The sequence below is a fragment of the Pogona vitticeps genome, chromosome ZW-PAR, assembly GCF_051106095.1.
Source record: "Pogona vitticeps strain Pit_001003342236 chromosome ZW-PAR, PviZW2.1, whole genome shotgun sequence".
NCBI classification, from domain to species: domain Eukaryota; kingdom Metazoa; phylum Chordata; class Lepidosauria; order Squamata; family Agamidae; genus Pogona; species Pogona vitticeps.
Genome location: NC_135800.1, coordinates 11,309,257 through 11,324,853, shown reverse-complemented (window position 1 = coordinate 11,324,853; position 15,597 = coordinate 11,309,257). Strand labels below are relative to the sequence as shown.

The 15,597-nt window shown below is 50.6% G+C and overlaps 1 protein-coding gene across 1 annotated transcript; it reads right to left on the bottom strand.

Annotated features, from left to right (window-relative positions):
- Positions 1–537: 537 nt before the first annotated feature.
- Positions 538–14,937, bottom strand: LOC144585178 (uncharacterized). Its single transcript, XM_078382859.1, is given in 6 exon segments — positions 538–4,229; positions 4,455–4,548; positions 4,939–5,165; positions 6,377–6,515; positions 13,146–13,244; positions 14,836–14,937. Coding segments are annotated over 6 exon segments (3,405 nt in total). The 3' UTR covers positions 538–1,485.
- Between the last annotated feature and the right edge of the window lie 660 nt (positions 14,938–15,597).

The following is a 15,597-nucleotide window of genomic DNA, read 5'->3' as shown; positions in this document are numbered from 1 at the left end:
TCTCTTCCCTCTCCCCTTTCTTCCTCGACCTTACCCCCATACTCCTGAGAGATTTCTCGCCTTTTATCACCAGTCAAGTTGCTGACTTTCTCCTAACTGTTATGAAGACCTCCCCTCCCCCCCTCCTCCTCCCCTAAACCCTCTATAAATCTCTTTGAACCTAGCCTACTACAATCCCAACCTCACCCTTCCCCCCACCCGGTATTGGAATGTAACTATCCTGTGTACTCCCTGTACCCTGTAATGCCAATAAAGGTTTCTGTATGTGTGCTCAAAATCCTCTCCAAAATAGCATGTTCTCAAACCACTGCTCTCAAACCCTGGACTTCTGAATCTTTGGTGGCTGGCGGTGGCTTTTGCTCCTCGCATTTCTGGGGATGGAAGTCCAAGAGACTCCTGAAGGACCAAACATCCAGGAACCACCGTCAGCCAGGGGTTTCTAAAGGTTCAGAAAGGCCGGGGAAGATTCCTGTTTCCTGCTTCCCTCTGCCCAGATAAACCACTCCTGCCCCACAGTCAGCACAGGAAAAAGCAACCCAACGTGCTCCATCTTCTGTGTTCAATACCAAACAACCACACAGATCCCTCTTACACCATCCAGGAGCTGCGTGGAAGAAGGACTCCAAAGTGAGGACCTTCAGAGAGAGAAAAGTAGAAACCTACATGGGATGAATTTTCATGGAAAAGCCACAGGGAAGAACACTCGGAAATCACAGGCAGCTGAATCTACAAGGGGATCTGGTGGCCTCTTATTTCTGGGACACTCACACCCTGCAAATCAGCTGCAGCCCTTCCAGTCCTCTTAAGACACCCCCTCCCAAAAAAAACAGTCAAAGGAGAAAACACGTCTAGTAGCTTTGCCTTCATCCTGGTGCATTCATAGCTCCCTGCTTGAAAATGGTTCTTCACAGGAACACCGACCACATGCATCTTTTCTGCCTTGACGTTTAAGCCAAGACGGCTAGATCTCTCCGTAGAAGCTCCTAGAACTCCAGCGTTTTGGAAAGGGCAGGAAAAGAATGCTTTTCCGTCACGTTTCCCGAAGCATCAACTTGGGATCAAGTCACTTCCCGTTGGCCCCGGGAAGGGCAGGCCGAGACCAAGGAGAGAAGAGAGTCACCCACCCGGGTGCTTCCCAACCTTGGGTCCCTGGAGGTTCTTGGACTACAACTCCCAGAAATCCTGGCCAGCACAGTTAGTGGTGGAGGCTTCTGGGAGTTGTAGTCCAAGAATGTCTGGGGACCAAAGGCTGAGAACCAATGACCTACCTGTAATAGTTAACGTTGGGGCAGGAGAAAAGGAGCCATGGCATAGGGAGAAAGGGGGGGGGGTAAAAACCAGGCAGGCTCAGTCAGGCGGAGAGAGAAGAAAGGAGGCAGCCGCAGGTGTGGATTCAAGCCACAACTAGGTTAGGAGACAAGGCCAGCTTGGCATAAAGACAGGGGAAGACCCGTGTCTCTGGGTATCCAAGGTTAAATATCTTTTTCAGTCGAAAGGGGTGGGAAGGGGAACCCAGATGCAGAGACACAAGTGACCCAACCGATGCCACCGTGAAAGGCAGAGAGAATGAAGCAAAGTGCCAAGAAGGGGAGCAGGGAAGCAACCTAGTCGGGGGCTATGGAAGCTTGGAAGGGTCGTCCGGGTTTGGATGTCAGACGTGACATTTTCCAGGGTGTCCAGGGCAACAGAAGTGTTATAAACAAAATCAGCTAACATGTGGATATCTTTATAATTTTGAGCTACCCCAAGAGATGGGAGGAAGGCACGCCCAAGGAGCGTGCCTATGGACCACTTCCAGGGTTTGGATAGGGAATGAAGAGACCTATGAGTGGATCTGGAAGAATATCGGATGGCAGAGACCTCCCGGGGATGCATCCCGCCGGGCCAGAGAAAACCTATAGTACAAATGCCTTCCCACCCCACAGGGAGAACCTTAAAGACGCAGAGGCCGCAAAACCACCAGAGGCCCGATTCCAGTCGAAGGGGTTTCTGGGCCTGGAGAAGGGTAAGGGTGTCTACAATGAGGGGTTTAGGACCCCGAAATGAGTCGGGGTATTGAAGGAAAAGGGTATAGAGAGTAAACTGTGTGCTGTTGGGGTTGTGAGCCAGGAAAGGGACGGGATCACCCTCGAGCATCCATGTGGTTCCATCCCAAAAGAAGGTGAGGGAACAATTGTCCCAGGATCCCAAAGAGAGAGCGTGGCCAAGGGTACGATTAATACAAATAGGTGCCCGTTGGTGAGTGCCCCGGAGAGAGAATGGGGGGATGGTGGATGGTCCTACCTCAATAATGTTGATAGAGCGGTTGTACCAGTCATGGAGGTCCAAGGGAACCGGCCATGAAGGGAGACCAATTCTCCCGTGGAGAGGGAAAAAGGTGCAAATCCAACAATCCGGCAGCGAGGCATGGCAGACCACCTCCTGGTGCAGCCGGATCATCGTATTATCCTCAAAAGGGTCCCCCCTTGGGAAGCATACAAAGGACAACACAAAGAAAAGAATGGGAGCCATGGAATAAAAGGTCCAGAGAGTGCGAGGCAACAGCCCCGTGAAGATATTTACTTTTCGTTTGTATGCCAATTCGAGAGCTCTTGTGAGTGCTATAAGTTCGGCCTTTTGGGCTGAAGTGCCGGGTGGGAGGGGACGCGCCTCAACCACCTCATTGTCTGTAACCACTGCGTATCCGGCCATGCGTATCCCATTACAGACCATGCTACTCCCATCCACGAAGAACTCCACGTGGGGGTGTGGAAGGGGGGTGTCCGAGAGATCGCGACGGCTGGAGTACTCAGTTTCAATAGTTTGGATGCAATCGTGGAAAATGGGGCTTTGATTATCTGAGGTCGATGCCGGGGTAGGAAGGAGGGTGGCCGGATTCAGGCATGAGCTAGTGACTAACCGGAGATCCGGGTTGTCGAGCAGCTGCGCTTGATATTTACTTATGCGCGCATTGGAGAGCCAGAGACCCCCCTTCTGCTCCAGCACCGTCGTCACCGCATGTGGAACATGTATGGTGACTGGGGCTCCTAGAGAGAACTTCTGAGCCTCCTTAGCCAGGAGGACAGTCGCCGCTACCGCTCGTAGGCATGACGGCCATCCTTTGGTCAGATTGTCCAGCAACTTTGAGAGGTAGGCGACCGGCCTTCGCCAGCTGCCAACCTGTTGAGTGAGGACGCCGAGAGCCATACCTTGCCGCTTGTGTACAAACAGCTCAAACGGCTTCTCTGGGTCCGGTAGCCCGAGAGCCGGAGCAGAAAGGAGGCGTTGTTTGATCTCTTCAAAGGCTTTCCTCATTACGGCTGTATCCTCCACCCTCTCCCCTGCCCCCTTTAGCGCATCGAACAAAGGTCTTGCCAAAACAGAGAAGTTGGGAATCCAGAGTTTGCAGAAACCCGCCATGCCCAAAAAGGTGCGCCACACTCGTCGTGTGGTGGGGAGCGGAACAGCACATATAGTGCTGATTCTATCCTGAGTCAATCTTCTCTGTCCTTTTGAAATTAAGAACCCCAAGTAACTGACCTCCTCCCGTGCTATCTGTGCTTTGTTTTGTGACACCTTGAAACCTTTGTACCCCAAAAAGTTGAGGAGATCGATCGTGGCTCCGAGACACTCATTCTGGCTGATCGCGGATACCAGGAGATCATCAACGTATTGGATCACGCGACAGGGGATTTTGGGGACCCAGAACCTTAAGATTTTGCACAGGGCCTCCCCAAACAATGTGGGAGCGTTCTTGTACCCTTGCGGGAGCACCCGCCATGAGTACTGACCAGAGGGGATTCCTGGGGTACCCGGGGGGTCCTCCCAAGTGAAGGCGAAAATTGGGTATGAGCTGGGGTGTAAGGGAATTGTAAAGAAAGCATCCTTGAGATCAAGACAGGAGAAAAAGGCATGTGTTCCCGGGATCAGGGTTACTAACGTGTAGGGGTTGGGGACCACCGGGGTGATGTCCCGGGTGACTTCATTCACGGCCCGGAGATCCTGAACCAGTCTATACTTCCCATCTTTCTTGGGTACCCCCATGATGGGAGTGTTGCATTCAGATTAGCACGGGGCAATGAGTCCAGCCTCAAACAGTGATTTTACAACCTTTTGTAAGCCAATTTTTGTGTCTTGTTTGAGGGGATATTGGCGAACGTGAACCGCCTGGTAGCCGGGTTTAAGTTCCACCACAACTGGTTCCGCCCTTTTTGCCCGACCGGGGGTGCCATCCGCCCATACCCAAGGAACTACTTGAGAGATTGCTTGACTCAAGAGAGAGTCAGGTGTAGTCAAATCTGACTTTGGATTTTTCAAAGTTAAAAGGAATGCAGCCGCTTCAGTAGTGCCCAGTGCAAGGTGACAACCTTCCGGAGAGAATTCCAACTTAGCCCCTAACTTCATTAATAGGTCTCTTCCCAACAAGCTAGCCGGACATTTTTCAATGAACAAGAATTCATGATCCAAGTTCTTACTTCCCACTTTGACTTTCACTTTTGGGAGAAAGGGGACCTTCGTAACTCCTCCGGAAGCGTCAATCACATTGCGGGACGGACCTCCCGGCTGAGGCTGCATACCGGGGGGGCGCACAGTGATTACAGAATGGGTAGCTCCAGTATCAACAAGGAAGGGAATAGTCTGGTTTCCCACCTGTAGGTCCACCATGGGGTCCCCGGGCGGGAGTCGGAATACCCCGGGACCCCGTCATTGTCCTGCCTCTGTCTCTAGGGCGTACACTGCCCCCGATCCCTGAGTGGCATAGGTGGGGTGATTGGAGTTGGATTGTGGTTGTCCCTGAAATACTGGTGCCCGCGGAGGGGCCCGGTAAGGGCAGCTGTCGGCCCAGTGGTTTGAGTCACTGCAGATACGACAACCCGTGGATGGTTGGTTGTACACGTTCTGCGGGCAAGATCGGGCCCAGTGGTTTTGATCCCCACAGATCCTGCAGCCACTGTCTACCTGGTGGGGGTTGGGTGGGCTGGTCGGGTTATTCTGATAGTTTGAGAACCGCTGAGCACCTCGGCCACGGCCGCGGCCAGGCATCCCGCGGCGCGGCGGCCAGTATCCTGAACCCCGTCTGGGAGCCATGCCCCCTTGTGCCATTGCGACCAACATCTTTTGGGTTTCCTTAGCTTCCTTGGCCTCTTCCTGAGCTCGGTTGTTAAAGACTTTGAAGGCCACCTCCACTAGGGGGACAGAGAGAGCCCCATCTACTTTATTGAGCTTTCTTTTGATGTCTTCTGCCACATTGTTAATGTAGACAGAGTTTACAAAGGCCCTAGAGTTTTCCCCTTCCGGGTCTAAGTCAGTGTACTGACGGAAGGCTTTTACCAGCCTGTCCAAGTAGTCGGCTGGGTTTTCATCCTTTCTTTGAAAAATTGCATGTACTTTGTGATTGGCTATCTGTTTCGGAAACCCCTTTTTGAGGCCTTCTAAAATGCACTCACGGAATCGCTGAAGGCTTCTCATTTCTATTTCTGTTTGCCCGTGGTCCCACGCCGGGCGAGTGTCCGGCACTAGGGCCGTGGGGGCCAGGTACGCCTGATTTGCATCATCCTTCCATCGGTCTGTGGCGTATTTACGCGCCGCATCCCAAACTAATTTACGTTCAGCCTCCGTTAAAAGCATATTCAGAAGGAGGGTAGCGTCTCCCCAAGTAGGGTTATGAGACAGCATAATGCCTCGAATCAATTCCGTGAGCCTTTCAGGGTCCTCAGAATACTTGGGATAATTGGTCTTCCAATTGAAAAGATCAGAAGTGGAGAATGGGACGTATACATACGCCCGCTGTACCGCCCCATCAGGCTGTACTACTATTTGTTCTCTAAGGGGAAAAATTCCATCTGGTTGGTTCGTACTGCTGTCAGCTTGCCCCGCCTTTGCCCTGGTAAGGGCTGGGGAGCTGAGAGGATCGGGTTGCCGTGGCCCCTTCCGACGTCTAAGAACGCCGGGTTGTACTAATTCTGGATCTTCCTCATCTCCCCCCTCTGCCCCACTTGAATCCGGACAGAGGGGAGGGGACTTGTGAGGAGGCGTGTGGGTAAAGTCACGTATCGGCGTAGGTTGTTAGTTAATGACCACTTGTACCTGGGGAACTCCCTGCTGTGTCTGTAGTGGGGCCGGGGGAACCAAGAATACTCCCCCCCAGAGGGGGTTCCTGGGGGAGCCAAAAGGATTTGGGAAGGTGCGCCTGATCCCGAGGGTTGTGCAGGTGTCCCTTGACTGGTGGGTTCAGGCGCGTGGGCCGAGCTTGGAACTTGGGCATGTTCAGGCTCTTGGATTGGGATGTCACCTGAGGGTTGCCTCATGGCAACACCCCAGGCGGCAGGCCGACCGGCCTGACCGTCATCTGGGAGGGGAGGGGCAGAGGGATACACCGGAGGCGGAATATACTCACCACCGTCGTCTTGAAACACCTTCTTCGGCGCCGACTGACCTGTTGCGTCTTGGCCGGTCTTGATCTCTCGGACTTCAGCCAAAAGTGCCTTGTACCGTTCGTCTCGTTCAAACAAAAATTCCTGGTGGCAAGGGCAACTCTGGAGAAGGAGGAGGGGCAACATAAGTGCCGGACCCGTAGGGGTCTTTTGGGTCGGTGGATGGGACCAATCCCGCCGCTCCCTCAAATGCATTTGGGTTTGTCGCAATGTTCAAGAAACAGGAGGCGTATTGGACATTATCCTTTTCTCCTTTTTGCAATTCCTCCTCAGCCCACTTGGTCAGCGCCTTAAGGGCTTCTGGAGAAAAACTCTCAGTTTCTGGCCAGGGCGGGCTCATGGGCAATTGTGATGGCCATACTTCGGTGCACAATTTTATAATGCATCTCTTTTTGAGCCCGGACCTTCTTCCCACGAGTCCCCTCCAATTATTTAGTACACAGCGTAGGGGCGTCCCCCGAGTTTGCTGTGCCTTACCAGCGCAGGAACCACCCATATTGGTGACTCGTGTCTAGCAAGAATCTTATTGCCCGGCCGGGTCTCCCTTCTAGAGCGCCTGGGGCAATCACTGTCCACTCTCAAGCCTCGATGAGCTGTCACACGTTCCTCCGTTCGTATCACTCACAAGCCCTGTTCACTGTCCACTTGCGTTCACCTTTCAAGCGTCACGGGCCGGAGCCTCGGCAAGCAGGTGGGGCGTCTTGGCAGTGAAGGGTGGCTATCAAACGCGCTTTCCCAGGCCTCATGGGATTACCGTCTTTCAGGAGTCTCCCATATCTTATGGTTCATGAAGAGCACCTTTTCTGGGAGCTCACCGTGGAGGGCGAGTGGCGGGCGTCAAAGGTCCGGGACCCAGTGTCTGTGCCTCACATTGAGGAGTAGTTAACTCACCGGAGTATCCGAGTCACGGCACCAAATGTTAACCCCGAAAATCGAGGCAATTCTCCGGCAGAGGCAGCAGACTAAGACACGAGATGACCAGCTGTATAGAATGCCAATTATTTATTAAATTACACAGCTAGGGCCCAATCTCTTAAAAGCAGAGAAGAGCCCCGAAGCACGGGGTCATAGATGTTTTATAGGGATACACACAAAGGGCCATAAACAGTTAGATTCTGATTGGTATCCTGAACCCGAAACTTTGGATCTCTATGCCCATTGGCCCTAAATGTTCTGTGGGTCTGACTTATTGGCTATACCTGAATGTGCATATGATACGCATGCCCCCTTGGCCTTAAGGTTATGAATTACTCAAATGGCGACTATGTGTCTGAATTGACAGTACCCAGATATTCGTTATCTATGTCGTTTTGTTTATTGTTGCACTGTATATGGTGGCCTTCAAGTAACAGCTTTTCCCTTGGTGTCAAGATGGAAGTGCCTTAGCTTCCTCCCTACGCATACCAAGGGTGCCAATTATCTCCTTAATTGCCCTCTGAGCAGGCCTGTTGTTTTGGGAAGTGAAAGTATTATGTTCTGTTCCTTGGGGCGATATCTCTCAGCCAACAGATGGAAGGCCATTGAGGCACTATGTGTTTTGATATACAAGGGTGTGTTTGTAAAGCACTATGTGTTTTGATATGCAAGGATGTGTCTGTAAAGCACTATGTGTTTTGATATGCAAGGATGTGTCTGTAAAGTTAGCACCCTGGTGTGATTGTGGCAAGAGTCAGAAGAGATCTAAGTCAGGGTCAGTCTACAGTAAAAGCAGTTTCTAATACAGACCCATTCGGATACAGATACATTCAGATACATAAAGTTACACAAGTATTCATGTGCAAGACGTTACAATAATTAAGTTGTATTGAAACTAAATACAATTGCTGCGTTGTGGAAGAAGCAATGGGAATAAAAGCGGTGCATGAAGTGAGATACAATAATAATAAAATGCTTATTTGTTAACCCCAGAATGGCCAGCCTTCAACACCCGCCCCCCAAAAAAAACAGTCAAAGGAGAAAACACATCTAGTAGCTTTGCCTTCATCCTGGTGCATTCATAGCTCCCTGCTTGAAAATGGTTCTTCACAGGAACACCGACCACATGCATCTTTTCTGCCCTCCCTTTGCCTTGACGTTTAAGCCAAGACAGCTAGATCTCTCCGTAGAAGCTCCTAGAACTCCAGCGTTTTGGAAAGGGCAGGAAAAGAATGCTTTTCCGTCATGTTTCCCGAAGCATCAACTTGGGAATTTCAGATCAAGTCACTTCCCGTTGGCCCTGGGAAGGGCAGGCCGAGACCAAGGAGAAAAGAGAGTCACCCACCCGGGTGCTTCCCAACCTTGGGTCCCTGGAGGTTCTTGGACTACAACTCCCAGAAATCTTGGCAAGCACAGTTAGAGGTGGAGGCTTCTGGGAGTTGTAGTCCAAGAATGTCTGGGGACCAAAGGCTGAGAACCAATGACCTACCTGTAATAGTTAACGTTGGGGCAGGAGAAAAAGAGCCATGGCATAGGGGGAAAGGGGGGGGGTAAAAACCAGGCAGGCTCAGTCAGGCGGAGAGAGAAGAAAGGAGGCATCCGCAGGTGTGGATTCAAGCCACAACTAGGTTAGGAGACAAGGCCAGCTTGGCATAAAGACAGGGGAAGACCCGTGTCTCTGGGTATCCAAGGTTAAATATCTTTTTCAGTCGAAAGGGGTGGGAAGGGGAACCCAGATGCAGAGACACAAGTGACCCAACCGATGCCACCGTGAAAGGCAGAGAGAATGAAGCAAAGTGCCAAGAAGGGGAGCAGGGAAGCAACCTAGTCGGGGGCTACGGAAGCTTGGAAGGGTCGTCCGGCTCCCGAGACCCCGCCAGAAGAAGACCCTCACAGCAGGAAATATTATTTCTAGGCTTCTGCCTCCCCACCTCCAAGAGAGAAAGCTACGGCCCTCCCGGTGATGGCCACGCTCCTGGGCCAGCCGAGGCACTCCTCTGCGTCTCGCCTGGCCTCCCCCACCCCATATCCCATAGGGTCCCCTCTTCCAGTCTGCCCTTCGGGCAAAGGGGCGGTCTTCTTGGGAAGGGGTCTGGCCTAGAACTGAGTCTGTGCCCCCTTGTGGTCGTCCATGGCCCGGTGGCTGTCCTCCGAGGGTGCTTCGTTTCTGGCTTCGCAGACTGCTGTTGCCGCCGTCACCTCTCCCGTCTCCTTGTCGTCGGGCTGGGGGTGGTCCATGGGGACTCCCCTCTCAGACGCTGATGAAGGAGGTGGGAGAGGAGACACAGCTGTGCCCTTGGGCACTTCCTCCTCTTTTTCATGGCGCTCGGGAGACTTCTCCGGGAGGTGCCCGTCAGCCCTCGGAGCAGCTTCCCCCTTTTCCTCTTCCTCTTTCTCCTCCTCCGCTAGGGTTTATTTTCAGGTTAGGTCTTATTTTTGGGGAAACAATGGTGGAGAGGGGGTTTCACTTAACTGGGGCTTATTTTTGGGGTAGGGTTTCTATGACAAGCCTCCTGAAAAATCCTACTAGGGCTTATTTTCAGGTTAGGTCTTATTTTCGGGGAAACGGTCACTGGAAGGGGTTAGGATCTGTGGTAAGAAGTGGTTCCCCATTTGAGTCTTGGTGAAGACTTAGTTTTGGGGCTTCTGGACCCAGATCTGGGGAATCCGAAGAGAAGGGAAATGCCTACTGAGGAGAAATCTTTTTTTTTTTTTACCTCAGGATTTACAAGCCCTAGTGGCTAGTTCAAAATCCGGAGCTCTGAGGGTAAAGGGCAATGGCAGATAGAGTGGAAGCCTAGGTCAAAATAGATCTGACGGGATCAGAAAAGCTAAGCAAAAGCTAAGCAAAAGTCTGGAGACAGAAATGGCTCAGAGAAGGGAAAAATACTGTGAACCGGGTTGTTGTGAGGTTGGAAGTCGCTGAGGAGAGTTGATTGGAGAAGCGCTACTGAGTTAGAAGGAAAGCCACTGAAAAGAGAGAGAAAAGCTTGTACTTCTGGCTTTTGTGAGGGAAAAGAACCAGTCCAGGTTAATAAGAAATGGTATTGTTTTTATGCCACCTCAAATAAGTAAAAAGTCAGTAATGGAGGCACAGGCTGAGCTCCACGGCCATGTTAAAATGTGTTTTTTTTTTTCTTGTTGCGTTCTTCAGGATCCTTTTATCAAGAAGCCGCTGGTCTTTTGTGCCTCTTGACTTTTTGAAGTTCCCTTTCTCTTCAGTTGGGTATACTGGAGGGACTTTCCAGTTAAGCCATTCTATTTTGATCTTGCAAGTACTCCTGTGGGAAGCTTGAACATGGTCATCGGTCGATAGAATCACTGGCTGTCAGGATCTGATCACTACCGCCCTGGCAGCTGCAGGATCGGGGCCAGCCTGACCCTTGTTTGCAGGCTCAGGCCCTGGCCTAGGTGGCAGCCGCCAAGCCCCTCGGGAGGGAGGCTCACCAGGAGACCTGGGGGGAAAGCCTTCGTTCAGGAGGGGGTTTCTCCCGCTCTCCCCAACCTCTCCCAGGGTCAGGATCCTGGGGTTTTCTCTGGTTCCTCAACAGGGTGCCAATTCATTGCCATCCATGGGAGGGAAAGAGCCGAAAATTTTTAGAGATCATCCTGTGTTCTGACCCATTATCCTCCATGAGCTAAACTAAGTACAGAGTCAAAAAACAGGGAGTTGATTTGCAATAACTTTAGAAAAAGTTTATTAACCACAGACTTTAGTATTTCAGAAGAAAAGGTCAAAAATATAGCATTTGAGAGAAAAACAAAGAAGGTGGTTTGTCTTCCAGATTCCAAATAATTTAATTTAGCTTTGAAGAACGTTTCTAACCTGGTTAAACCAAAATCTGGATGGCATGGATGCAAGTGTGGAGAGAGAGAGAGAGAGAGAGAGAGAGAGTGAGAGAGCCCTCAGGTTGCAAGGGCTCGGGCCATCTCCCTCTGGGGGAAAAGGGCCCTTTGTGGAGGAAGAAGGCGCACAGGAGAGAGAAATAGGGCAGGAAGGAACCAAGGCACCATCGGGCCCCAGGAAAGAGCCAGGTAGAAGCGAAGGGTGAGCAGAAAACACACACACCCCATAGTCTCCAGGGACCCGTTTGACTTGCACGCTCCAAGAAAAGGTTTCCAAACAGACCCCGATTCCCATTCATGTGACATTGGGGCAAAAGAAAAGAATACTCAGAGAATATATCTGGAGGAATCACACAGAGAGGGAAGGCTAAATATCTCTTGAAGGAAATCACAGAGATAGATTACCGCTTTTTATTTATCTATTTATTTATTTTTTGAGGCAGAAGTACTACAAACCCCAGAATGATATGTTGGGTTTGGGGTTATTTTTGATGGGGGGGGATAGGTTTGGTTTGTTTTGTTCCTGGGACTGAAACTTTCAGAATTCTCCCTGGGACATTATTCTGAGAATCGGAATCCATCCCCTTTTATGGCCAAAGCAGCCACCAGCCCACGTGTGATCAACAAAGGGTCCCAGACCTCTTAAACATTTGTTTCTCTCTTCTTCTTCTCTCCCCCCCCCACTCTCCACCCTTTTATAAAAGCCCCTTTCTGGTGGCATGTGGCCCAGATTATCCTGATGCTCCCTATGATATCATTCCACATTGGATTGGTCTGCATTTTGTAAAGCTAATGGCTCTTGATTGCACATGTCAGTGCTTTGCCAGAGATAGTAGCTTGCAGAGATAAACTGTTTTTTGGGGGGGAAATCCCTTCCTCTCTCAGCTGAACTGAGGTTTGCAGCTCAGCTCATAGAGAAGAGGAAAACCGGAGGGAGGTGGCAGATGATGGCAGGGTCCCTGCTGCTGCTCCAGGGCTTTGAACCTGTGAGTGCCAGCACCATGACACCACTGGGCAAAAAGCTCTGATGGAAACTGGGAGGTGAGGATATCTTGTGGAAGGAGGCAGGGTTCTCCAAGGAAGTCCTGGAGGGCCAGATTCGGCCCAGAGGCTGAAGGCTCACCACTAGAGCTCCAGTGGCATCTATGGGACATCATTTTGGGTTGTGCAAAGGGACTTCTTGATCCGTTACTTACAACTTAACGCTTTTGGATTCACTGTCATACCGTGTGTGTGTGATTTCTCTTCTTTTGTATCCTGAGGAGAAGGACCAGGAGAGGAAAGAGATAGAGAGATAGAGAGAGAGCCCAGCCAGACGACTGGCAAGAAGATGAGACACAAAACGTTTGGGATTAAAGCACTCTTCATGTGACATTTATTGCTTTCCTTCAGAAGACAGCAAACAACAAAGGCACCCAGAGGCCCCTTCCCTTCTGTCCACACTCCCTCCCACAGAAAACACTCTTCCCAGATAGTTGATCCGTCTCTCGGTCAGAGCAATGGGAGCAACATTGCAGCGCCGATCAAAGCCCACACTCTCTTTCCTGGCCATCCCTCTTATAGGCAGAGAACTCCCTTCTGGGCAAGCAGGGGTCAGAGTCCGATCTCCTGGGCCAATCCCATCTGTTGCCATGCAGGAGGGAATGCTTCCTTTCCCATGTGGACACTTTTGTCCATCGGCTACAGACTTGGCTTGAGCCAACCGGCTTCCCCTCTTCTGGTCTGGAAACAAGTTCCAATTTTGCACTCCCTCTTCCAGCTGCAACTCCTTCCAGACGGGGGAACGGGTACGTCTTGCTCCCCTCTACAGATTTGTCTCAGGCTCACCAATTTTGCAATTCCTCTTGCCATATTTCATGGGGGACGCTCCTCGATTGGCCTCTGCTTTCTTCCACCTGGTATCTTCTTTCCTGCTTCTGTGCTGTGACGGACACCAATCCTTGGCTGAATTGGACCACCGAAGAGCCTCACCTGCTCTCTGGTCAGACCATCTGCCCACCACCAGCACCCGGGCACAGGAAGGACCTCGCTTTCACTGATCTCCCGGTGCAGGGGTGCTTCGGCTGGGCCCTGGGAGGGGGGAGAGAGGGAGAGTGTTGATGGGAGGGGGAAGCTGGGCACCCCTCACCTGCGACCAGGCAGACCCCACCAGCTTCTGGCCACCCCCTGGAGGTGATTCCTATAAAAGGATGGAATCGTAAAGTTTGAAAGAGCCTCAGAGGCCATCTTATATGTAACGACCTCCTTCCACCTCACAAAGGAAGGTCGCTACGTCACCACACTTCTACACTTCCGGTAGTCTGCCACCAACCATTCCCTGAATTGAGTCACACAGACTGGAATGGATTTAAAAATAAAAGAACTAAATGTTTATTGATTGGTACACATGGATTGGTAAAACACAAATATCATGTAATCAGGTAAAGAAAGGCTCAAGCTTATACAGACTCTCCACACGTGTTCACACAGAACCCAAATCCTTCTCCCTCCTCACCTAAACCATCCACTTTCTATATATACAACGCAGCTCCTCCCCCTGATGTCCCGCCTCCCGACCACTATTGGATGATAACTTTCCCTCCAAACCCTTGAAGGACAGGTGACATCAGAGCTGACTGTAACACCTCCCCCCTTTATAAGTTGTTTTTGCAGGGGAAAGCTAGATTGCTTTTCTCCCAAAAACAACCAGGAGCAAAATCAACACATTATAACTTTATAACATTGCATTATTCACAAACTTACCAACACTATGCAACATATACTTAAATTATTTCATGCATCAAAACAATTATACTTACATCTCCATTGTTCATCTTTATTCATATACATAACACCATTTTAATCAACATGTATGCATAAACATTGAACCCGTATGGGCCACTATAGTCCATAGTCCATCTGGTCGTCTTCATTCTTCTGGTCTTCGGGATAAGGCGTCAGCCACACAGTTCATCGTCCCTTTGACAACCTTAACCTCGAAGTCGAAGTCCTGTAACATCATAGCCCACCTCATCAGTTTGCTATTGTGAGTTTTCATTGTCTTTAACCACTGTAGTGGGGAGTGGTCCGTGCAAAGAACAAAATGTCTCCCCCAGATGTAAGGCGATAACTTCTGGACTGCAAAAACGATGGCAAGACACTCCTTCTCCACGGTAGCTAAGTGTCTCTCTCCTTTCTGGAGCTTTTTACTAAGGTAGGACACTGGATGCTGGTCTCCGTTGTCATCGGCTTGGCACAGGACAGCTCCTACCCCGGTGTTGGACACATCTGTGTACACGATGAACTCCCGGTCGAAGTCTGGAGCACGCAGCACTGGGTGGTGGATTAGCGCCTCCTTCAACTTCTGGAACGCCTCCTCACAGTCGCTGGTCCACGGGACGTGGTCATCGGTCTTCTTCCTCGTCAGCTCGGTTAGCGGCGCTGCCATCTCGCTGAACCTAGGGATAAATTTTCTATAGTAGCCTACCAGACCAAGAAATGATCTGACTTTCTTCTTGGTATTGGGTCTAGGCCAATCACGTATTGCCTCTATTTTGGCTTCTAGGGGTTTGATCACTCCTCCCCCTACCATATGACCCAAATATTTGATCTCTGGGCTACCCAACTGACACTTGCTTGCTTTCACTGTTAGCCCTACTGCACTTAACCTCTGCAGCACTACTTCTAGGTGGTTCAGGTGATCTTCCCAGGTGTTACTGAAGACCCCTATATCATCGATGTAGGCTACGGTGAAGTCACTGAGACCTTCTAAAGTACGGTCCATCAGCCTTTGGAAGGTAGCTGGTGAATTCCTGAGGCCGAAACTGAGGACACGAAATTCAAACAAACCGAAAGGGCTGCAAAAAGCGGTCTTCTCTTGATCTCTTGGATCAATCCTCACCTGCCAAAATCCCTTTACCAGATCTAATGATGATATGTACCGACAACCCCCTATGGTCTCAATCAGGTTGTCTAATCTGGGCATGGGGTAGGCATCAGGTGTGGTCACTAAGTTTAACTTCCTGTAGTCAACGCAAAACCTGACACTCCCATCTGGTTCATCCACAAGTACTATAGGAGAGGACCAAGGGCTAGAAGATGGAACTATGATATTCTCCCTGAGCATCTCATCCAACTCCTTACGCACCTTGTCCTTATAGGGTCCTGTAACTCTGTATGGGGATACTGCCTGCGGGGGTGCATTCCCTGTATGGATCCTATGCATCACTCCCTTAGCTATCCCAGGCTTATTTGAAAAGACCTTATAATATTTATTGATCAGCAATTTCAGTTCTTGCTGCTGATCTTGGGTGAGTGCCGGACTGATCTTCACCTCCTCTGAGTTGTATTTCACTTCACCTCTACCCTCCCAGAAAGGCAAGTCAGCTTCCTCACTATCAGCTGCTTTCATGGCAAATAAGACTCTCTGTTCCCCCCTGAAGTA